Source organism: Scophthalmus maximus, chromosome 7 (genome assembly GCF_022379125.1).
Source record: "Scophthalmus maximus strain ysfricsl-2021 chromosome 7, ASM2237912v1, whole genome shotgun sequence".
Classification (NCBI taxonomy): Eukaryota; Metazoa; Chordata; class Actinopteri; order Pleuronectiformes; family Scophthalmidae; genus Scophthalmus; species Scophthalmus maximus.
This window is the reverse complement of record NC_061521.1, coordinates 25,678,794-25,702,521: the sequence shown is the minus strand read 5'-3', so window position 1 is coordinate 25,702,521 and position 23,728 is coordinate 25,678,794. Positions and strand designations below refer to the sequence as shown.

Genomic DNA, 23,728 nt, shown 5'->3' with positions numbered 1-23,728 from the left:
AATATTAATAAGTCGTACCTTGTGCAGGTTCATGCTGAAGGATCATGCAGATCAACAACGCCGCATACTTTGGTCAAAATCAATTCACTTCTCAGTCAAACAGGAACGACAGTAAATAGTTGTATTTATTACTTTATAAAAACATTTTTTACAAAGTGGCCACACGTTGATTCTTCTTCTTCTTCTTCTTGATGTCATGTTATTAACACAATACTGTAACAATCCTTTCTTCTGCTGTGAACATCGGAGCCGAGACGACGTCAGAAAAAAAAAATGTCCGCAAGTTCGTTTATGTGGCGAACTTCTTCTGGCGGACGGGTGCAGGCAGCTGAGACACGATGTCCAGCAGGGGGCGCTCCACCGCCACCAGAGACTGGTCGTCCAGCAGAGTCATGGACAGGAGGTGCTGCGGGACGGAGCGTCAAGAAGAGAACACGGGTCACGAAACTTAAATGCAGTGTATGAGACAATAAAGCGTAACAGGGTCGACGAGCACAATCATGTGAATTTTTTACAGTGTATGTTTACATACTGTTAAACATACACTGTAAAAACTGATTCAGGACAAGTTTTCTAAAAACTCTGAGACTGTAAAAGATGGACGACGCGTCAAAATATCGCCAATCTTGCACTGGTGATGTCGTTGGAGCCGTGGTAGTGAGGCCCCGCCCACACACACACACATGCTCTCGACCAATTGTGAATCAGTGTCAGCTGTCAATCATGCCGTCTGTCCCGTTTTTTACATCGTCAAATATCAAATTAAAAAACAAAGTGATCAGAAACGTGAAAAAACAACAGTGATAAGGACGACATCACATGACATGGAGGGGGCGGGGCTTATGACCTGTTACTGCAACCAGACACCTGGGGCGATCAGGAGGATTTGGCTTCACGTTAAGAGGAGCCGTCATGTCGTCCATCTTTACGTACAGTAAAGTACGTTGGGGTAAATCTCCTGTACTTGATGATCACTGTACCTGGAAGCTCTTGCAGATCTTGAAGGCGTGACTCTGTCGGCTCCTCTCGGCCTCGGGGAGACTCCTCAGCATCATCTGGTTGAGGAGCGGGGTCCTCGCCTCGGGGAGGGGCTTCACGTGGACACACAAAAATATAGATATTTATATAGTTTTATCAAACTGAGTCAACGTCTATCGTCTGCTAAATACATTAAAACGAGACACATTCGTCACTTTATCAGGAACGACTGACTGTCACTCATTAAACTGAGCTTGTCATAGATGTGAGAGAAGAGCCGTCACTCTGTCACAACAACGTTTTTCTGGAGGATCACGTCACTGTCGGGTTGCTTCTTCCCAACTGTCATATCATATCGTATCATATCAGCAATTTACAGTTTATCAATGTCATATTTTTTGACCTTGACCTTCAGTATTTGGATAAAGAAGCTCATAAAAAAATTACAAGGTGTGTGAGTTATTTCAGAGCGTCAGAGACACAGGGCCAAAATAAATAAGCCTTGATCGGGAAGTCTCTAATAAAAAAGAGCAGAAATATTTATAGACCTGGTTTAAAGAAAAGTTTCTATAAGAATAAAATCATTCTGCTTTGTCGTCAAGTGACCGGACGTGAATCCAGGAGAAAACCGTTGGGACGTGGTCGAACAGGGGAAATTCTGAGAAACTTAAAAGCAAAGTTCTCCAACATCTCGGCGTGTCTGTTGCTCACAGAGCGCCCGGCGGGTGTGAACGCACCAGACTCTGGTCGATGATGCAGAGCATGAAGACGTCGTGCAGGACGATGTGCGCCGGGTTCCTCGGGTTGAAGGTGATGTGGGCGACGGGCGTGTCGCGCTGCAGCCACACGGGGTGAAGACCTCGCTGCTGCAGCCGCCGGCTCCACTCGGTGTATTCCTTCTGCTGCAGGGAGAACTCAAACACCTGCACACACACACACATTATTATTATTATTCATGTATTCATATATTGCAAGAAAAGACAGAGTTAGATAAAACCCGACGTGGCGTTCACCTGCTGGTCAGCGTGAACCGTCACGAGGTTGCTGGTCACTGGGTTGATGCCGATGGCCGTGGGACAGGAGCTGTACACCGGGACTTTACAGTGAAGCTGCGCACACACACACACACACACACACACACACACACACACACACACACACACACACACACACACACACACACACACACACACACACACACACACACACACACACACACACACACACACACACACACACACACACACACACACACACACACACACACACACACACACACACACAAATAACATGTGTAAATTATTGATCAATGTAATGGCGGGTTGAATTGGACGAAGGAGAAGGTTCCGACCTTCATCTTCTTCAGGTTGTAGACGTGAACCTCACAGTCCGTGTTTGCCGACGCAAGCCACTTCCCATCGTCACTGACACACAGCAGGTGGACGGGCTGCCTAGAGCCTGCACACACACACGCACACACACACACACACACAGATAATAAATAATTATTATTATAAAATAAATTATGTTGGCGTAAAAAAAAAAGAGGCTGAATTATTAAAAAACAGCACAGAGGTCGCAGCGATTTCATTCTGCATTTATCTGGTGTAGGGAACCGTCAGGGATGGTGATTGGCGTTTGAAAGCAGCCAATAGTGGCAGGGTCGACAGTAACTATAGCAACTCAACAGTGGTGGTCATGACAACAGCCTGCCACCTGTGGATTTAACCCACAAACGGGAAAGTGTCACTCCTTGAGCTCCTCTTGCTAACTGACACCTTTTATAGTCATGAGGAGGAGGAGCTAAAAACACCAGAAAGCTTTCTGATTGGACGACAGAATGAGGAGTGCAGATGATGTCATCAAACAGCTGAAAGTGTTTTACAGTTTGAGAAAAGATTTATTTTATAACAAGAGAAAAATGCATTTTTATTAGACATTTAAATATCAAGTCATATCTTTTGTTAAAATTAGTTTAGGTTATTGCTCCTTGGTGAAATATGTTTCTCCATCAGACACCAACACTACAACTTAAACAGATTCAAATCCAATAAACTGATTCATAACTGGAGATTAAATTAAAACACCATCAAAGCCCATTTCTCAAATTCCACAACATTCCAGAAACCCTTGGAGCACTCGGACCCTGCGCTCTGGACTCGGACTCACCCGACTTGGGTCTGAGGGTGTGAAGGTGTTTACACTCCAGCGGGTCGAGGGCGACCACGACGACGGAGGAGAGGCCGGAGGCGGCGAAGAGTTTGGACGAGTCGGAGGAGAAGCAGAGCTGGTGGGCGGAGCAAAGGCTCTTGGGTAATTTGGACACCTGGGGAGGAGGAGGAGGAAGAGAAGTGAGCTTCACGTTCTTGTTATGAAGTTGAGTGACAGGACCGAGCGAGTGAACGACTCCGACCTTGGTGACACCGATGTTGTTGTTGTCGTGCTGGATCCTGTAGAGACGGACGCCGGAGACGGTGGCGTAGACGAGCCAGCCGCCGCAGGGAGACACGGCGCTGCAGCGGATGTGATCATCGCCCTGAAGACACATTTCAAAAGATTAAAATAAACAAACAGGCTCCAAAAACGACGTCAGGTGACCTTTAATCTGTAGAACCAGAAGTTAAGGGGCAGGAAGCGATTTGGAGAACGCTTGTTTTCCTCTTTGCTGTTGTTTCTGACTGAACTGGTCGGGACTCGAACCTGCAGCCTCGGGTACGTGAGTCAGACGCACTAACCACTGAGTCGTAGCTTCTGTCGCTACCTCATCTCTGAAGGTGTTCGATTTTTTTCCGGCGTACACAGAGAACCGACAGCTAACAGACCGCAAGGAAATATTCTCAGATTTTTACAAGACGGGTCTAAAATCACTTACTGCCCCTTCAAGAGGCATTACACCACTTATCTCACACACACACACACACACACACACACACACACACACACACACACACACACACACACACACACACACACACACACACACACACACACACACACACACACACACACACACACACACACACACACACACACACACACACACACACACACACACACACACACACCTTCCTCTTCAGGTGGATCAGTTTCTCTGGTTTCCTCTTCACAGGTAAACTGTCGCCGGCTCTTCCTGTTGACACACAACAACATTTACAGTTAAACCAAGACGACCGCTCACTCGCATAAAAACACTGCTATCTCTGTGGATGTAGATGTATGTGTGTGTGTGTGTGTGTGTGTGTGTGTGTGTGTGTGTGTGTGTGTGTGTGTGTGTGTGTGTGTGTGTGTGTGTGTGTGTGTGTGTGTGTGTGTGTGTGTTGTCCTCACCGTGTCCCTCACTCTCTCCTAACCTCCATAGCTCCAAGTGTTCGGGGAACTGGAAGAGCAACAGTCCTGCTTTCTTTGCACAACAGACCAGACTCCTCTACACGGAACAAACATACATTATCATAATTAATAATAAAAAAATGTGTTTAAAATTAACATCGCTGATTCATTCTTCTTGAAACTCTAACAACAATAATCCACTGACACTTGACTCACGTGCGGAAAAGCAATTTTGCGCAGCGACGACTCCTGCGTGTTCTTCTCCACTTTGTCCAGCAGAGGGCGCACCACCAGCTGCGTGTCCATACCTGACAGGTTCACAAACACATCATACATACATCATCATATCTAATATGACGGCATAACTCCTTCAATAAACGCCCCTGTGATCTGGATAATCAGTATAGTATACAGTATATATATATATTTATATATCAAACGGACACCGACCTCCAGAGACGACCGCCGTCTCTGTGTGGACGAGTGCCCGCACGTCGTGTGAGTGGTTTTTAAAGGTCCTGGTTCTGACCCACTCGTTGTCCTGCCGTCCCACAGTGGATGAGATGAACTGGAACTGGACGACTATGGACTCCGACGTCCCCGCGACCACGCTGCTCTCATCCTGGTGTACGTTTACCAAAAAATAACATTTGACATAATTTATTTTGTCGGGGCGTGAAGTTGCGTAGGGAGTCATAAACTTTTAGTTTCTCTTTTTTACCTGCGAGACAGCGAGAGCCAGGACGTCCCATTTGGTGACCAGGTGAGTTCTGACCAGCGTTCCCGTATGTCCGTCCCAGAACTGGACCTTCCCCGCGGAGTCGCCGCTGACGATGGTGTGGTCGGACAGGAAGACGACGCTCCACACCACCACCTCTCGGCTCTTGGACGCCCCGGCGCCGCGCTCCACCAGCAGTCGGTGCGTGGCGCGGCCTGAACGGGGCGATAAAGTGATAAAGGTCACGATCGTAACGCTGAGGAGTTCACGTCGAGACAGACACAAAGATCGGCCCGCTCACCTGTCTCCGCATCGAAGATCCGGATCATGTCGATCATGCCGGCGGCGATCAGCGCACCAGACGGATGCCAGGACAGAGATATGATACGACCTGGAGGATCACACGTTACAGAAATGATAAGGAAACATAAATACAAAACCGGGTATAGATTCAAATTCATGGATTAGCTCGTCCCCCGACCTTTCTGCCTTTCGAGGTTTCTTTGGAACCGGATTGTTTCGTCCAGGATCTCGAACATCTTCACCGTCCCGTCCTCACAACCGACCTGATCGATAGAAAACGTTCAGTCAGGTTAACGAGCGAGGAAGATTCAGTTTAAACGTCATAATATAACCACGAGAGTCGGGACTGACCGCGAGCATCGTTCCCGCGCTGTCGCCGCTGACGGTCCAGATCGGGCCCCCGTACGCCTCCACGCTGTACCGCGGCCTCAGGTTCTCCAGGTCGTACTCGGTGATCGCTCCGTTCAACCCGGCGCCGAACAGACGCGGGCCAACCCAGCACAGGGCCTCCACGGTCCCGCCATCCCGTCCCGGTATCACCTGGGCAGCAAAATAATAAATAAACAAGACCCCTAAAATATCAACATTGTGCAAATTTTCCTGCAGGTCTAAGAAAATTTAGTGCAAGAAAAATAATAATAATTCCTGTGATTACAACATGTCCACGCTTTGACTTTGTCAGTGGAGCTCGGGCCCTAATAACATAAAAGAAGTCGATAACGTCAAATTATCGTGGGAGGACTAAAGTTATACAGAACTCCATTGACAAATCACACAATTTAATGTTTCTCAGCTTTTCTGCTCACATGTGAATAAAGGAGAATGACACTTAATGTTTTTTAAAGCAACACTAACCACCGCTCTTTAATTCAGCATAAATGTAACACACCTCAGACGTTTATTTATCTGAGTTATGAGCTTTATTGTGTTTACACTTCAGGTTCAAGTACTTATAGCTTAAATTCAACAGATGTCTGTAGCACGTGAGACACCGGTGGGTCCTCGGTCGTTACCTTCTCTTGGAAGTAGTTGTCAGCGAAGTTGAAGATCTCCACGGCGCCGTCGGCCCGAGCCACGGCGAGCCGCTCGGTACGGGGGTTGAACGCCATCGCTCGGATCGCGCTGGGCATGTAGTCGAAGAACCGGACCCGGTGAACCGTGAACTCCCCCATGATTCAACTGCAAGAGGCGGCAGAGACACAGACATGAGACGGGTCAGAGACATGGACAGAGACAACAGACACAGACAACAGACAAAGACTACAGAGACAACAGACAACAGACAGAGAACAACAGACAACAGACACAGACAACAATCACAGACAACAGACACAGACAGAGACAACAGGCACAGACAGAGACAACAGACAGAAAGAACAGACAACAGACACAGACAACAGACAACAGACACAGACAGAGACAACAGGCACAGACAACAGACAGAGAACAACAGACAACAGACAACAGACACGGACACAGACAGAGAACAACAGACAACAGACACAGACAGAGAACAACAGACAACAGACACGGACACAGACAGAGAACAACACACAACAGACACGGACAACAGACAGAGAACAACAGACACAGACAGAGACAACAGACAGAGAACAACAGACACAGACAGAGACAACAGACAGAGACAGAGAACAACAGACACAGACAACAGACAGAGACAGAGAACAACAGACAACAGACACGGACACAGACAGAGAACAACAGACAACAGACACAGACAACAGACACAGACAGAGAACAACAGACAACAGACACAGACAGAGAACAACAGACACGGACACAGACAGAGAACAACAGACAACAGACACGGACAACAGACAGAGAACAACAGACACAGACAGAGACACAGACAGAGAACAACAGACACAGACAACAGACAGAGAACAACAGACACAGACACAGACAACAGACACAAGCGGCACGAGAGAACGTGTAAACACGCTGCCGCCGTTAGCTAAACGGCTAACGGAAGTTCCTGTTTAATAATAATATAAGTTCAACAATAAGAACAAAGACACAATGAAACATGATTTACCTTTTGTTTACGTCACAGTCTCTCAACTGTTCTTCTCCTCGTGATTAAATCCACAAGCTGCAGAACATGAGCAACCACGTTGGGAACTTTTGACCCGGAAGTGATTCACGCGAAGAAGAAGAAGAAGCAGAAGAAGAAGAAAATACAGGATGCGGAAACACGTCATCACACGGGACGCGAGCTGAAAGCTGGCGGGAAATGCTGCTGGTGTTCGAGGGAGCGACGCCGGTTGTTGTTGTTGTTGAAGTTGAAGTTGAAGAAGCTGCTCGAACGTTTTGTTAGATTAAATATTCATATTCATGTTAATGTTAATGTAAATATTGACGGACGTCGCTACCCGACAGGACGATGGTTCAAATAGTCGTGAGGTAAGAACGTCACTGTTTGTATTTCCTGTCTCATTAGGATGGTTACATTCATTCAGATTATGATTTATTAATTTGAAAGACTGCGAGAGAAAACCGCACCAAGTTGTACTTTAAACCGGTTCAGGACAATTTTTCCATAAAATCTTACTGTTCAAAATTGACAAAACAAGTACACAACGAGGATCAGAATTCATTTCCAGGTTCCTTCTAACACAAGCATGGAAAAGTGTGGAATTTGATTTTAGTAATTTCCAGGTCTGAGTATATGGAAAAATATTTTTATGTTTCCCGACTGAAGTCTGAACAGATGTGAATCCAAAGATTTTACAATAACTAGTGATGATCAGTGATGAAGATCGCCATAGCAACACACTGTAGGTGTCACTACTGTATATACAGAGTCGACTGTGACACATGGAAGAATAACGTTCCTATGATAGTTCCTATCAACCGGACATTATTCAGATGATCCTGGTGACAGTTAGTTACTTTGTTCTGTTGTTTCCTCTGTTGATGATAAAATACACATTTACCCAAAATGATTGAGTTTCAATATCAATTTTGATATCAAGTATTAAAATATGAGTAATATCAGTCCTAGAACAGGACTCAGAATTGGAGGTATCAATATTTCAATATCAATCCGCACATCACGATCAACTTTCTGCAGAAAACCGTGACTTACACAGTCAGAATGTGACGCGTCAACAGTTGGATTCTAAAAATGATTTATGAGATAATAATATTTACTATCGTATGACATCATCTCATTTTCCTTTCATGAAGGAAGCTCCAGTTTCATTCTAGTTGTTTGTCGTTGATGTCGTTGTCTCTGTTCTGTCGCCTCCCTCAGAGGCAGCGTGGACGGCAGCAGCGCCCCCGAGTGGCTGCTGGTGGAGCTGCAGGGGGAGGTGGTGTCCAGACACAACTCGGGTCTGGCAGGGAACGTGATGGGAGACCTGCTGTACACCAAAGAGGTACAGAGGAGCACCAGCTCACATAAAAAAAAAAAAATCCAAACATTCCTCTGACCGTGGTTCTTCCTCCCTCCGTCCACCAGGGGGTGCCGCTGCTGATCGTAGGACACCACATTCTGTACGGGAAGCAGGTCAAACTGGAGAAACACTTCGCCGTCCTCACCAAGCGCTACGACCGTCTGCAGGACGGTAACGGCGTCGATGATGATGTCACGCAGGCTCCCATGGAAACGGAGCAGAGCGACTCCACCTCCAAGTCGTACTACGTGTCGGCCATCATCAGGAGGAAGCTGATCTTCAAGACGCGGCCGAAGCCCATCATCACTAACGTCCCCAAAAAGGTGTGAGGGTCAGAGGTCGTGTGTACCTGAACCTTCTGACCTTTTACTGGTGAAACAAAAACTCTGACGTGATGCCGTTTGATTATATATCAGTGCTGATCGATACTGTCGACCTTTGACCTGAGAGGAGTTTCCCTTGGTTTGTTTTCCTGCTGCTTCTTTCAAAGGATTTTGCACTGATAAAAAAATCACATTCTAAATAAAACTGTAAAAAAATTATAAATAAAGACTTTGTCGATCAGCAGGAAAGATTCTATTCATATTCATCAATAAATGTTTTGTATGAAATGATCTTTCACATACATTACCTGCGTCTTGCCGACACTTTTTGTCCTAAGCGACATGTAGTTGTTTCTCATTTTTGGTTTCTAAACATATTAATAATATTGACAATTGATTAAAACGTGTAGGTCGGAACATGCTCGTCCACGTGAACCTTCACGACTGAATGGAATCAGTTCCCCGTGTGCGCAGGACGGAGATCCGCTCTCTGCAGGTTCCGCTGCTTTGAGAGTGGACGAGCAAAAAAACGTCTGAGTGGGCGACATGGTTGAGTCGTAACAGTTTCTGTCAGAGTGATGAACGTGCTGCAGCGAACAGGGATGTAAATCACAGGCTGCAGTGTGGACGACCCGCCACCCGCACTCTGAACACTGGACCCGTGATGGTGTCCTGCAATAACTGCAGATGGAAAACAAGCGCACCAATCAAACAGCACCAATCAAACAGCACCAAGGCTCACACACTCAGAATCATTCCATTAAATATGCCCGATTTTTTTTTTTTCATCAAGATCCATGAATTATTCACTGGGAAATTGGGAAATCTGACAATATTGAAATTGTTGATAAAAAAGATGTGATTAAAAAATTCAAGATCCAGCTATTATCTCCCAGGAAATTGATAAAAACAAAAAACACTTTTCTTTTTTAAGTGCAGAAAAAAGACAAGCCTCTATGTTGGTGATGAACATTCATAAATATGTGAGCAGTTCTTGTCGCCTGCAGCATTTCGACGTGTTGCCAGAAAATTCACAGCTTGTGTGTTTTAGCTTGTGGAGGGCGACGCCCACGTTGAGGTGAATCACCCAGAGGTTCAAAAAAAGAAAAAAGAAACTGTTGAATGAACGGATTCATTCAGCTGCTGTGAAGCCACACACACACACACACACACACACACACACACGTGACATGTTTTTAAAGTCATACCTTGACCCACGTTGTTAAAGTCAGGAACACTGACGGTCTGTTCCCCTCCCTCACTGAGCTCAGTGACATAATGCAGCTTTTCACTGGTTCTGTGACGACGTCGTCATTCACATCAAACAAGATCCAGTTCATGTTCAGGTTCATGTCCAGGTTCTGTTCATGTTCATGTTCATGTTCATGTTCTGTTCATGTTCTGTTCATGTTCATCTTCATCTTCATGTTCATGTTCATGTTCATCTTCATGTTCATGTTCATGTTCTGTTCATGTTCTGTTCATGTTCTGTTCATGTTCATGTTCATGTTCATGTTCATGTTCATGTTCATCTTCATGTTCTGTTCATGTTCTGTTCATGTTCATGTTCATGTTCTGTTCATGTTCATGTTCATGTTCATGTTCATCTTCATGTTCATGTTCTGTTCATGTTCATGTTCTGTTCATGTTCATGTTCTGTTCATGTTCTGTTCATGTTCATGTTCATCTTCATCTTCATGTTCATGTTCATGTTCTGTTCATCTTCATGTTGAGACGGCTGAGACGCTAAGTGGAAAATTAAAGTTTGACACGTCATTTAAGTTTAAGGATATTTCTGAAAATTAAATAAATAGATAAAGCTTTTAGATAAACAGATATTTTTAGATAGACATAGATATACTTTCTAGATATGTAGATGGATAGATAAATATACTTTTTAGAAGTATAGATAGGTTGATTTACTTTTTAGATATATATAAAGATATACTTTATATATAGATAAATATATATATCTATATATATGCTTTATATATGTATATATATTTTTAGATAGATATAGATATATATACTTTTTAGATATATTTCTTTAGCTAGATAGATAGATATACTTTGAGATAGATATATTTTATATAGATATATTTTATAGATATATATATAGATAGATAGATATATTTTATAGATAGATGAGGCTCTTTAGCATCGTAGCACCTGAAACTGATTCGAAGACAAACTGACTTGCTCATCTGTTGACTTCCACTGACAGAGGGATTCAAAGTGTTAGTCCTATAATGGTAAAAGCACAGATGCTCTACTCCGATAAATTCAAGAAACCTATTCTCTACACGTGAATTACATTATAGCGAACACACGATCTGATCAGAGCATGGAAACGGCTTTAGGGAAAATGCCAACGCAGTCGTTTATATTCAAATGATGGAGACACTGTGTGTTGGGTATGAATGGGAGGATTGTGTCCAAAGCAGAATGCATTTTTAATGACTTAGGAACATTCCAATATCCTGTGATACTCTGGGACAGGAAGTGGCAGGAAATCAAGAAACAGGGTCTCTCATCATCACGTCGCCGCTCGACCCCCGGAGAGGCGGAGGCAGCACTTTAATGTACAGTACAGCACGTGTCCTTTTCCAAGATTTCAAGTGTTCAAACTCGTACAGCGCGCTCAAACATAAAAACAATATGAAGAGAAATGAAATCGCACAAATATTTAGGAAATGTCAATCGATAGAAAAACTAAAAACGCTCTCGTTTCAAAGAAATCCTCTTTGGTTTTCAGTCTTCTACAAGCCCAGTAGTAAAACGTAGTTTGGCAACTTTACAATATGTAAAAACGGACATATACAGGTTTTTTTTTTTAAATCTCTGACTCGCTGAATGAAACTACGCCCCCGGTGGTGAACTGTGAAATGACGACAATAAGTTACACTATTTGACACTGTTCAACAGCACCAAAAAATACAGCTGCTTCATGTCACGTGTTTGGAAACGACTTTGATTGTCTGGTAAATCACAGCTGGAGCAGATGATTGTGCTGTTTCACGGCTGAGAGACGGGAGTATTACACGGGGGCGGGTCGTCACCGCCGCCACATCCAGGAAGTGGGAGACAAGAGAAAACTCCAGGTGCGTAGATTGGAACTTCTCAGCAGTGACCGCTGTCGGAGACATGTACATTTAAAGGATCGATTTGAAGTCCATCTTCATACATTACACACCTATATGTATGACAAAAGCATAGACTGTAAATAAAGATGGACGACGTGACATCTCCCAAAGGTGAAGCCACCGGTGGCCCCCTGGTGGCTGGCTCGCTAAACCCCGCCCCCATCCATGTTAGCAGATGGGACATGGACAAAAACAAATCAAAAAACATGTGAAATACATTTTTCCAAAAGATGGTTTCTGTCGTTTTAGGTCGTTCTTATCACACGGATGTTTGTTCAAGTGTTCGTGTTTCTTATCAGTTTGGTATTCATTAGTTATGTGATGAGGGCTAAAGACATCACGATTGACAGCTGACGCCGACTCACGATTGGTCGAGCTCGTACATTGGACAGACTCTGGTCCCAAACGACGTCACCAGCACAGATTCAGGATATTTTGGCTACAGAAGGTGGAGACGCGTCGGCCATCTTTATATACAGTCTATGGTTAAAAGAGATTTATGGTTGTTATCATTCCTACTGTCTGTGTAGGAATATAACTTCCCTCCACGACTAAACTGTACGAGGACGTATCCTTTAGCTTTGGCTCACAAAAAATACTCTCTATCTGCTGAAGCATAATTTTCGAGATGTGAACAGACACAACTTGAGCCGCCATGTTTTTGCCTCAGAAAATAACATCTCCTAATTTACTGGTTGCCTTGTCAGGATCTTTAGACTGAACACTTCTAGAATTCCAGAAGTCTCAGTCCCGTCACATTTGATCTCTTTTTTTAATAAGAACGAAGAACATTAAAAATCAACCGACCTCTTACTATGACCGTTGTATCTTGTACTTTGTCCCTTCTCCTGCTTAATATTCATCAGAAGCGCCGCACCGCTCCCGCCTGTCGGGTTGACCAGCTTACAACCTGCACCGATAAACTACCTAATGTTCTTCTGAGCACGTCAACGTTACAATTGTATGAACACTTTTAAAAACCTGGGTCCGTCCCGTTGGGGTTTGGTTTGTCAATGTGAAGCACCATTGAGGAGGATGTGAGCGGGAGTGTGTGCGTCCCGTCAACTCCCACAAATCGAAGAGATTCCTGCGGCTCGGACTTCAGATTCACATCTTCTTTAGCACCAGTGACGGCGACGTGACTGTTCCCACTCCACGAAGCTCGTGGCTCCAGCGGCGCGCGCGGGTCAACGGAGACCTGACTGGAATCGTACTGCGGTGAAATGTGGGCGCGAACGTCCCCACCAGTCTCTCTCTGGCAGTGGGTTTATGCCTCCGCGTACGGCAGGTGATACTGCTCCTCCCGCTTGTTACACCGCTTGGCGACGATCGCGAGGTAGAGCACCAGCAGAATGACCCAGTAGCAGGCGTAGAGTATTGTCCCCGTTATCAACAAGGCTTTCTCTGTCTCGCTGAACGGCTCCTGTGTCTCGCAGTAGACCGTGTAGGCCACGCCTCCGAGCAGCACCAGCGCCCACACTGTGACGGGCACGGCGCCGATGAGGTTGATCACGATCTTCCTGCGGCCCGACGTGCCCCATCCCGCCTTGTTGATGGTGAGCAGGGCGAATATTTTGGAAGGGAGCAGGCTGGACATGTAGACCAGCGAGTAGAGCGACATGAAGATCATGACCAGGCTGCCGCGCAGGAAACAGGCGTAGGTGGCCTTCACCATCCCGACCAGCTGCACCGTCAGCAGGAAGAGCAGGATGTTCCACAGCCTCCCGCGGTAGAAGAGGTGGATGACGGTGGCGACCAGGAAGAAGGGGAAGAAGCCGGTGACCACGGACTCGTAGGTCATCCAGAGGCTGTGCTTGTGGAACCACAGGGCGTTGTACAGCCACTCGCGGAAGTAGGACTTGCTCCATCGAGTCTGCTGGTTGAGCCAGCGCAGGTACTGCGTCGGCGTCTCGGTCTGACACTGCGACCGCGCCGTGAACTTGGTCTTGTAGCCGAAGCTGAGCACCCGGTTGGTGAGGTGGCGGTCGTCGCCGAAGCTGCACTTGGAGCCGAGGAAGGTCTGGTGGTACCAGGGCTCCAGGAAGCGCTGGAGCAGGGAGTTCCGGTACATGCCCAGGGGCCCGCTGATGCACTGGACACATCCGAAGTAGGACTGGCAGGCGCGCTCGATGTTGAAGGCCATCCAGTAGCGCACGCTGCTGAGGAAGGAGATCCACGAGTCGTACTTGTTGAGGATCTGGAGGAAAGTGTGAAGGAATTTAGTCAGAAAAAGTCAAGAAAGGTACTTGGAGGTGGCCGGTGGCCCAAACATTTGAATCATCCTCCTTTACACTTCTCCTCGAGCGGTAAGGAATATATACTGTATATTTTACCTGCACGTCTCCACCGACTCCTCCCACCCTCGCGTCTTCCTCAAGGATCTTCAGCATTTCTATGGTACATGCCGGGTCCAGGACTGTGTCTGAGTCACACACCTGGACAAGAAGACACAGCGACAAACACACAGGTTATTCATAATAATAATAATAATAATAACAACAACACAGAGACTCAGTCATTCTCCAGGTCTTGGTCAAGTTAAAAGGCCGCAGGTGTTTTTACAGAACATCGAGTTGTACGAATGCTACAAATCCATGAGGAGAATGAGAGGCTGCTGACAGAGATCCCAGCTGGTTCATTGTGACTGCACAGTGGCCCCCCGGGGGTCAGCGGTGTGGACATGACCTTTGACCCCCCAGCAAGGGCACAGAGGTGGTGCAACAGCTGGCTACGAAGAACGAGCGGGCTCTCCGACATGGGTCCGTCAGTTTGGAATGCGATGAAGTAAAACTCTTCATGTTGGCTTTCAGTGTTCACTGGGTTTCAGGTGAAACTCAGAGATTTAGAGTTAAGTTTAAATTCAGATTTAGATTAGAATTAGTTTGAGAACAAGTATTAAAATCGAGTATTGAGATTTCAGAAAAGACGAAGTGGAGAGCGACGTCCTGCAAGTTTGTTCGCTAAGTTAGTGTGGATATCGGCTTTGTGTTGAAAGCTAATCACAGCGACATCATCAGGGTTATTTTCTTCTTTTCACAGGTGTAGAAACACTTCCTCATGATAAGATGACGTGGAAAAATGTTTAGGTGAAGTGGCCATTTTATCACACATCATGATCAATAGTTAACATGGTCTCCTTCCGTCTGTGGCTCTTACCTGCACATAATCCACGCTGTCCCCCAGCGCCTTGAAGGCCGTGTACATCACCTCTCGCTTCCCGCCCCACTCCTGCATGACGCAGGAGAAGCGACAGCCTCTGACCAGCCGGGCGACTCGCGCCGCCTCCTCCATGTGCACCGTGCTCCTGCCGCGTCCTCCGACTCCTCCTCCGACTCCGCCTCCTCCCCCGACTCCGCCTCCTCCCCCCCCGCTCCCGTCGCTGTGGTAGTTCCCCTTCCACACCAGACTGCCGGCCTGGTCTGCGCCGCCCATCACCTCCTGGAAGATGTCCATCATGTAGCGGTCCTCCGGCCGGTTGCCGTCCACCACCAGCACCACCTTCAGGCCGGGGAAGGAGATCCGCCGGACGCTGCGCAGGCACTTGCGCAGGTAGTCCGGGTCCTCCTGGTAGGCGGCGATGCAGAGGGCCACGGAGCGGCGGAGGTGCTGCGGCCGGGCGGGGCTCCTCATCCGCCGATGCTCCAGGAAGGCGAAGAGGCTCTGGAGGAAGAGGTGCAGCGAGAGGAAGGCACCGTAGAGGCCGAAGGACAGGTGGTGCTGCTCAGTGTGGATGAACTGGTAGCCTTGACGACAAAGAAACACAGAGGAAAGAAGTTAAGAACGATAACAGGACCATAACTGGTACTGATTCTCATATTCATGCGTCTGTACCGACCTGTGACGTAGGCCAGCAGGATGGTGAAGAGGACCACCGCAGCGAAGAGGGTGGTCACCGCGATGTTCAGCACATTCCTGCAGCGGGAGGGCATCTGGAGGGGAGGGAGGACGGGAGCAGGGGAGAGTCAGGGTCAACGGACTGCATCTTCTCAAGTCACACTCACACACTGCCAGGGTCAAGGAGGGTTAAGTGTCTGCAGGGTGGAAGCAGGGATCGTACCACCGGCCTTCTGGTCAGCGGACAACAGCCAGGGCCGGATCATGGTCCTGTGAGACACCATGGGACCCGGCGGCCCTAGAATTGTAGGCGCAGAGGGGTCTGGGGGGCCCTAGTGGTTCGCTCAGCATATAAGCACTTATAAGTGGTCCGCTTGCTCTGTGCGCACTAAGGGCCCTGGTGTTCCACTTCCTTCTGAAGTCTTGGACCAAGCACAACGCGCCGTCCGAGCCTTGGAGGCCCCTGGCAGTCCGAGGCCCCGGGGGCACTGGCCCGGTCCATAGTCCAGCCTTGGCCACAGCCCGAGGAGGCAGCTTCAGGTAGGACGTTGTCCAGAACAGGGACGGTGCAGAACCAGCACAGCTCGGAGGTGCTTGTGCTCGTCATGGGCCCTTCGGCGACGAAAGCTTGTAAATCCTCATTAGTTTTACCCACGTGTCGTTTCCTGTTTATTTTATTCCTCTGTAAAACCTTTCATCAGCCACCGACCGTCGACTGAAAACCGGCATCAGTCGCTGACCTCATGGCGGAGAAACTGCCCCAGAGGCAACAGGGAGGACACTAACTGCCCTGTGTGCTTCACAGCTACTACTGCCATCACCAGTCAGTAGCTGTGCCTTCAGATTTCTACCTCTGCTGCTGCCACGTTTAAGAAGAAGAAGAAGAAGAAGTCGTTTCCCCTCGACTGAGGAACCAGCTCTTGACTGAAGCGTCTGCCGCGACCGTTCAAACGCGACTGTACAGAACGTGATCTTGACGAAACGCCATCAAAGAGGACACTTCCTGGACGTCCTCCCTCCGCCCGCCTCCGGCGCTCCCGTCTTCTTCTTCTTCCCTCAGGTTAATAGCTCTAAATAAAAGGGCCAGCCAGGATTTGGCCGGTGCTCAGCAGCAGCTGAAGCGGAGGAACAATCCCGTCCTTTCATCAGTGAAACTACCTCCTGCCCCTCTCACCTGGCCGGGCCCAGGGCCGCAGAGACAGACTTGACATTTATACGATTCCCCTCGGCTCTGTGGGATCCACGGGCCGATTCATCCTCCCCCCCTCTGATGTACAAATATACACTGACTGGCAGAAATCTGTCCGGGGGGAAACTGTCGAGTGACACTCGAATCAAATCCTTACAGAAAAAGAGTTTTAGGAACTTACGTGTGTCATCGTGTCAATTACAGGTTATTTGGGATCATTATAAAACCAGAACTTGTGACTGACAGATACTGAGATAAAACAACCCTCTATTATCTCCTCTTCTGTTTGGGGTTCATGTTCCTGGTGCCGACTCTTCTGTCATTACACTAAATATGTAAATATATGTTTTCCATCAACTTACAGGAATGATATCTGTGAAAACATCCCAAAAAAACTCACAATGTTAAAGAAAGTGATAAAACAATTCCCTTGGTTCTGATTCTCATTAATTACACGTTTCATCCTTCCACCAAGTTTCGTGGAAATCTGTTTAGTAGCCAACCAGCGGACGGGGGTGAAAACATAACCTCCTAGTTGCAGCTAAAAGTCCAACACATATTACATTAGAAATGACATTAAGTGCATCTGATAGAATTTATTTAATCTGCATTATAATTAAAAAGTCTCAACACAAAGGACGAGACGGGAATTTCATGTGCGGCGCTTAAAGCGTTAAAACATTTTATAAACAATATCTCTTCTCTGGATAATCTGCACAGCACACTGTCGATAGTGTAGAATCTATTTCATTTGGTGCACAGCATCGTAAGCTCAAAATGTTTCTTGCCACAGACAGTTGAGCCTCTGCTCAGAACGTGATCAACGGTGGACTCAAGCTGCTTTCTGGGGGCAGCGTGGGCTGGAGGCCCCCGGGGGCCACAGGTCAGATAACAAGCTGACAGTAACATGCACTGTTTGATTAGAGGGCCACAGTCTCTAGAAGAAGAGGGTGGTTGGGGGGGTGAGGGAGCAATTAGCCCCCAGGTTACATCTGCCCTGTTGCACCGGGACAACCTGGAGTTTGAAGGGAAACGATGGAGATGAACATTTAAAATGGTTTTCCATTACTTCTAGAAAACTGAATCCCCTTGAAATGAGCCACCATCGAAACTATGAATGAAAAAAAACCCATTTACCTTTGTCATCATGTAAAAAAGTCGTCACAGATCTCGTCGTATGCTGAAATCTGAAGATTTGAATTCTACCCACATATCCTGAGAGAGACTTATTTTTCTTCTCTTGGGATGCTGGCTGCATTTACAGAACCTGGTCCGGTTCACACGTGGTCCAACTAGTCTACGTGCAGATCCACATTATGATCCAGGTGGAGAAGATAGAAGAAAAGCATATCTGGGACCAGCAGGTCTTCATTTTACAAATGATCCAGGATGCAGAGTTTTTAAAAGTTGCGTTGGGAAAAGATGGTATTCCAGAGTTGATCAAGATGTCGAGGTGACAAAATGATAGTGATAATGTCCTCGGAGCGGCAGAGGCACATGGGAAGAAGTCCCTGCGTCCATCTGCAGAACTCTGAATGGAGTTCAGGTGAGGAGGTGGGGGTGTTGCTGAAGGACGGCCCAGCCTTGGGACAGGGGACTTTAACCCAGAAGGAGGGAGAAGAAGGAGGGGAGGGGGTGGAGCAAGATGAAGTGAGGAAGGGAATTCAGGACAAAACACACGAAGGAAACAAATAAATCAAATATTGGAATGGTAACGTCCTCACTGCTTCCTTACATGTCATCACTACTGTAGAAGAGACGCGGCCAACTGGCTGCTGATGCACGTCATCGCCTGAATTCCCTCATCTGTCCGCGACGCAAATCATTTTTTTAAGGACTATACAGTTCACAGTTTGCTCCGGATCTGCCTGCGTCACCACTGGATTATTTTTACGTCACTCGTGTCAGAACTTCTCGCGGCAGTTGAAAGTTAGCGAGCAACTTTCTAATTGGGATTCATGTGCTTTGTCCTTAGAGATGAAAAACAACAAATTGAAATCGTGGAATTTTCTATAGTGGTATTGTTCAAAGAAAAACTAGACACGTCATTTAAATACATTTTTGGCCACTTGGGGGCAGCATATTACCCGATCATTTCGAATAAAGGAAGATGTTACACTCGCACAACTTCCGTGTTGTGTAGGGGGCGCTCACGAGGTAGGCCGGAGAGACCGGGGGCCTTCGGAAACATAACATGAATCCATACAAACAAGATTTACGCCTTTACCAATCGTAGGTGAAAAACTTTCTGAAAGTATTTGTGCCGTCACGCGCCACAAGACGCTTTTTTTTTTACGACATCCGCCATCTTGGTTTCACCAGAGTCTGTTTTTCGTGTGAGTGTAGAATAAAGCTTTTGATACCACCGGGAGCCGTTGGCAGCTGCTGCGTTCGCCTGACTTACATCTGGATCCTCCTGCTCCGCCAAACATGGTCACGTCGGCTTTTTAAAAAACCAAGACGGCGCCGACCAAAAGGTCAAACTCGAGTCACGGATGGTCGCCAGTTATGTTTGACCAAAAACATTTAAACTGGGAGTGTATTTTCTCTGAGATGTTGGCCAACGTATTGGACAGTGAGTTTAGATCACATGGAGTCAGGATTACACAATCAGATTATCAACAATAAGTAACTATAATAAACTCAGATTACATTCAAAAAATCTCAAATCATATTGCCATGGTCGTTACATCCTTGAAATGTGGCAATTTTAACAATGATAAAACTTTGGTCCATAACCGCTGTTATTAAAACTCTTCAGATGTATGAGGCAACTCGGACAAATTCTCCATTTTGTGGAGGGGAAAAAAAATTTAAAAGGCCCTGGCGCCTCCGTTAGCCTCTGTGGCTCCTGGACGCCGGCCGAAATGCTAATATTAGCGTCCATCACTGTGGCCGCTGCCTAGCAACGGTGTTCCCCCTGCGGTTAACGTCAAGCATCGCGAACCACGAAGCTGCGCGAGTCGCACGTGACGGAGGTGCCCGGTCTCGTGAAAACACGGTCGCCATGGTGACGGCAATGTGCAACTTGACAATTCTGAATACATGCATGAAGATGTTTAAAGGAAATGGAGGAATCAAACCGGATGAGAGTCGAAGGACCAGACGGACACAATGACTCGGCGTAACATTATTACTATTATTATTACAATATTATTATAGTTCATACCATGTTAGCTGCAACAAAACCCCCGAGTCTTGAGCAATGAGCGAGGGAAATTTTTGTTTAATTTGTAGGAGGAAGAAAACTTTATTTCTTCCTTTGTCTCTGTGTCTAATTTCGTCCCTGGGGTTTTTTTTTTCCTCCAGTCTCCCGTCAGCTGACTGTCGCCACTTCACCTGAGAGGCCAGAGACCAGATGACTTTCTCTTTTCCTCAGGCGGCTGCAGCAAGTGATGCCATGGAAAAAAAAATCAAACAGGGAAGCATTTTCTCTTCGGGAGCCGCCAGGAGCCTTCAAACAGCTGAGGCGTTCCCACGTCAACCGTTTCCCCCCCGAAAACCGTTACGGTCTGCGGCCGCAGCAGGGAACAGAGGAGAGGAGCAGCAGCCACATGCAGAAGACGCCAGAGGCAGCGACACACAGTGACAACTAACACACAACCTCCCCCGGTGATCAGTCCAGAGTTCTGTCACTTCTAAAGGGACTTTTTGTGCCAGGTGGAAAAAATATATATATATTTTCCTGTACCTTCACATCTCGACACATTCATCGCTCTCTGCTTTCAGGCCACTTCGCCCCGAATGTTCTCAAACTTTCCGTTTTCCACTTTTCCCCCCCGTTTCTCTCTCCTCTCTCTCTGTGAATAGTTTCATTCATTGGACACGTCGTCCTGCAAAAGAAAAAACCCTGCCGCATTTGAACCCTTAATCCTGGTTTTAACCTTCAAATCATCAAATCTCTATCATTTAACAGATGGACGAGGGAAAGACGAAGAAGAAGAAGAAGAAGAAGAAGAAGAAGAGAGTGTTCCTTGTCTTTCTGCTCTGGACAGGTCACATCGTGAGGACAGAATATGTAAAAGACATAATGAAAAAAACCTTTACCTTCCTGAGCCAGTGGACCCTCTCCGTCTCCGTCTTCCCCCCCCTCACTCGGGTCTCGGTCTGCCCGGTGCGCCCGTCGAGGCAGGACGTCCAGCCCCCCGCTCCTCACTCCTCCCCCAGCACAGCGCGCCCCTTGTTCCGTCCCCCTCCTTCCACCAGCTCACACTGCATCTTTATTCCAGCTTGCTGGCTTAATTCAGGAGATCCCACGTAACGAAAATACAGCCGGTAGCTTAGACCACCGCCGGCACTTTCTCAGGGGCCGGCCTCCCCGCCGCCTGCTCCTCCTCCTGCCTCAGTGGACCGGGACTGTCCCAGGGCATGAAGCCCCCCCTCCAACCTGCGATGTGATCAGAGGAGCGTCACAGCCTCACAGCTGTGGATCACAGGTTGGGGGGGGTACGCCGCCTGCTCGCCTGCTCTCTCGTGGCGCTCTCCATCCCGGGGCTCTCGATTCCCACCATGAGCCTGGGGGCCAACGTGGCGGCGAGAGGTGGAAGGCGACGAAGGGGCCAGAAGGACGGGATGATCTGGTCCTCGTCCTGAGTCTGATTTCGTCCCCAGGTTCCTCGGACTCGTCCTCTGTCCTGTGCTGCAGGATCAGCTCCTCTCTGCATCCCGTGTGCAGCAGAGTCTGAATCTCTTCTCTCCTCCTCTCGTACGCTGGCTGGCAGAACCCCTCTCCTCCCCCTCTCCTCTCCCCCTCCTCTCTCCCCCTGCACCCCACTTAGCTCCCTATCTCTCTGCAATGCAGCCAGCTCTCTCCCAACAAGCCTGGGGACTGTTAGACGGGAGCCCCCCCCCCTCTTCGCCTGGCTCAAAGCATCCTTTATGGGGGCTTATTTACCTTCCCTCCCCTCCCTCCCCTCCCTCTCCTCTCCTGCTCTGTGGCGGAGCTGCTGACACCCTGCAGGTTCCCCGACCATGCCGAGCTGGCAGCCACCAGGACGAACTGCAGGACGCCGGCGAGAATCGAATACGCGCCTGCCAAAGTCTGTCAGACACATTTCATTAGCAACAGAACGTACGTCACTTTGAAAACACAAACCCTCCGGAGGCTGAAGAGGCTCATGGTCGTCTCCAGGTTGTTTCCTCCTCTCGTGACTCGCCAATGGACCGTGACCTCCTCCTCCTCCCGTGACTCCGAGACGTGAGGACCCCGGCACAGGAAAGATTCAATAATTGTTGGATGTGACAGTTCCCGTGACGCAACGCGACGGTTTCATTGGCCAAATCGGGAGAAGGCCCCTGCGGAAACAGATATTAACATGAAAATGATCCATAAACATTAAGCTTTTTAACATGTTTCTACAGTTTTTTGTCTATTTTAAAGTCAAAATTCTCTGATTTCAGCTTCTTAAATATGAATGTGTTCTGGTTTCTTTGCTCTGTGACAGTGAACTGAACATCTTTGGTGTGTGGACAAAACAAAACATCATCTTGAGGTTTTGAGGAAACACGATCGACATTTTTCATCATTTTATGAACCAAACAACGAATCGATTGTTCCAGAAAATAACCGGCAGATTAATCCATAATGAAAAAACAATTGTTAGCTGCGGCCCTATTTTAAAGTAAAGTCATTTAACTGTGTGTTGCACCCAAGTGGCGCGTCTGACTTTGACATTCAGAGAAGAAACACTTCTTGCCGTTGCTGCAGGTGCAGCGTTCAGGCCTGAATCTGCCACCGGTGATGAAAGAGGCTGCGCTTCTCTCTCGACCTGCTGCTGCGGTGACACCGTGACGGTGTCGGAGGAGCAAAGTATTCCCGGAGCTGCAGAGAGACGACTGCAGCCCGGTCTGTTTGTCTGCTGCATGTTCACACAGAGGCGACAGAGAAGGTCGAGCCTCAGACTCTGTGTTCGCCTCTCGGCCCGATGGATGAAACAAAAGGAGGAATGTGTCGTTCCTCTGTTCAAACCCAGTTTGACCTTGTTGACATATCGTGGCAGCGAGTGTCCAGTTCCTGATTCATGTTATTGCTCATGAATCTCAAAGATAAGAGGAACTCATCCACGGACACAGTAGTGAGCTCAAAGTCACGACGACGTCTTCGACCCAAAACCACCTGCACTCGACCCGGGGAGATGAGAAGTCTCTACTTTACACGTTTGTTCCAAAGTGTTAATTAATCTGTAATTTCATTATTGACAGATTTTTTGCTGCAGCACCTATTAAACGCCGTTTAATATTTTTATTCCTTATATTTGTATAGTTTTGTGGGTTTTATATATATTTTTTCTTATGTTTTTAGTATTTGTAAGTTGTGAGCATGATAACTTGCTGAGGTAACACCCGAACGTCCCAGTTGTTGGATCAATAAATTTATATATACATATACACATATAAATATATATATATACATATACATACTTTTTACACATGCATATGTTTATATCGAGATATATATATATGCGTATATATAAACATAAATATACACACACATA

At 47.2% G+C, this 23,728-nt stretch overlaps 3 protein-coding genes across 5 annotated transcripts; 1 reads left to right on the top strand and 2 right to left on the bottom strand.

Moving 5' to 3' along the window:
* Positions 1-107: 107 nt before the first annotated feature.
* utp4 (UTP4 small subunit processome component) lies at positions 108-7,506 on the bottom strand. The gene is made up of 17 exons (XM_035642443.2): positions 7,383-7,506; positions 6,340-6,505; positions 5,678-5,866; positions 5,505-5,589; positions 5,325-5,414; positions 5,027-5,238; positions 4,756-4,927; positions 4,522-4,613; positions 4,306-4,402; positions 4,044-4,108; positions 3,392-3,514; positions 3,148-3,304; positions 2,330-2,436; positions 1,992-2,087; positions 1,716-1,901; positions 981-1,091; positions 108-406 (listed from the first exon to the last, which is right to left on the bottom strand). Exons 2-17 carry the CDS (start codon positions 6,496-6,498, stop codon positions 290-292), a joined length of 2,058 nt encoding a protein of 685 aa, XP_035498336.2. The 5' UTR covers positions 6,499-6,505; positions 7,383-7,506; the 3' UTR covers positions 108-289.
* A 63-nt stretch (positions 7,507-7,569) lies between these two features.
* On the top strand, positions 7,570-9,375 carry chtf8 (CTF8, chromosome transmission fidelity factor 8 homolog (S. cerevisiae)). The gene is made up of 3 exons (XM_035642447.2): positions 7,570-7,750; positions 8,604-8,727; positions 8,811-9,375. Exons 1-3 carry the CDS (start codon positions 7,731-7,733, stop codon positions 9,072-9,074), a joined length of 408 nt encoding a protein of 135 aa, XP_035498340.1. The 5' UTR covers positions 7,570-7,730; the 3' UTR covers positions 9,075-9,375.
* Positions 9,376-11,596: 2,221 nt separating this feature from the next.
* On the bottom strand, positions 11,597-23,658 carry has3 (hyaluronan synthase 3). Of its 3 annotated transcripts, XR_007031018.1 has the most exons (6): positions 22,330-23,658; positions 16,047-16,140; positions 15,368-15,954; positions 14,545-14,646; positions 13,019-14,408; positions 11,597-12,201 (listed from the first exon to the last, which is right to left on the bottom strand). XR_007031018.1 is itself a non-coding variant. In XM_035642445.2 (5 exons), the coding sequence occupies exons 1-5, from the start codon at positions 22,351-22,353 to the stop codon at positions 13,479-13,481; spliced, it is 1,737 nt and encodes a 578-aa protein (XP_035498338.2). In that variant the 5' UTR covers positions 22,354-23,658; the 3' UTR covers positions 11,597-13,478. The 3 variants fall into 3 exon arrangements, 2 of the variants coding, with proteins under 2 accessions (XP_035498338.2, XP_047189449.1); XM_035642445.2 differs by having other exon boundaries at positions 11,597-14,408; XM_047333493.1 differs by lacking the exon at positions 22,330-23,658 and adding an exon at positions 21,282-21,436 and having other exon boundaries at positions 11,597-14,408.
* Between the last annotated feature and the right edge of the window lie 70 nt (positions 23,659-23,728).

Bases quoted from the DNA above. Each gene is read 5' to 3' on its own strand.
- utp4 (XM_035642443.2), bottom strand. From the start codon at position 6,498: ATGGGGGAGTTCACGGTTCACCGGGTCCGGTTCTTCGACTACATGCCC. The intron at 5,867-6,339 runs GTAACGACCGAG...TTTGCTGCCCAG, and splicing joins ACAACTACTTCCAAGAGAAG to GTGATACCGGGACGGGATGG. The intron at 4,614-4,755 runs GTCGGTGTCCGT...TGAACCTGTCAG, and splicing joins GACGGCGGTCGTCTCTGGAG to GTATGGACACGCAGCTGGTG.
- chtf8 (XM_035642447.2), top strand. From the start codon at position 7,731: ATGGTTCAAATAGTCGTGAG. The intron at 7,751-8,603 runs GTAAGAACGTCA...CGCCTCCCTCAG, and splicing joins ATGGTTCAAATAGTCGTGAG to AGGCAGCGTGGACGGCAGCA. The intron at 8,728-8,810 runs GTACAGAGGAGC...TCCGTCCACCAG, and splicing joins ACCTGCTGTACACCAAAGAG to GGGGTGCCGCTGCTGATCGT.
- has3 (XM_035642445.2), bottom strand. From the start codon at position 22,353: ATGAGCCTCTTCAGCCTCCGGAGG. The intron at 16,141-22,329 runs GTTTGTGTTTTC...CCTCCCCTCCAG, and splicing joins GCCTCTTCAGCCTCCGGAGG to ATGCCCTCCCGCTGCAGGAA. The intron at 14,409-14,544 runs GTAAAATATACA...ACTTTCCTCCAG, and splicing joins GAGTCGGTGGAGACGTGCAG to ATCCTCAACAAGTACGACTC.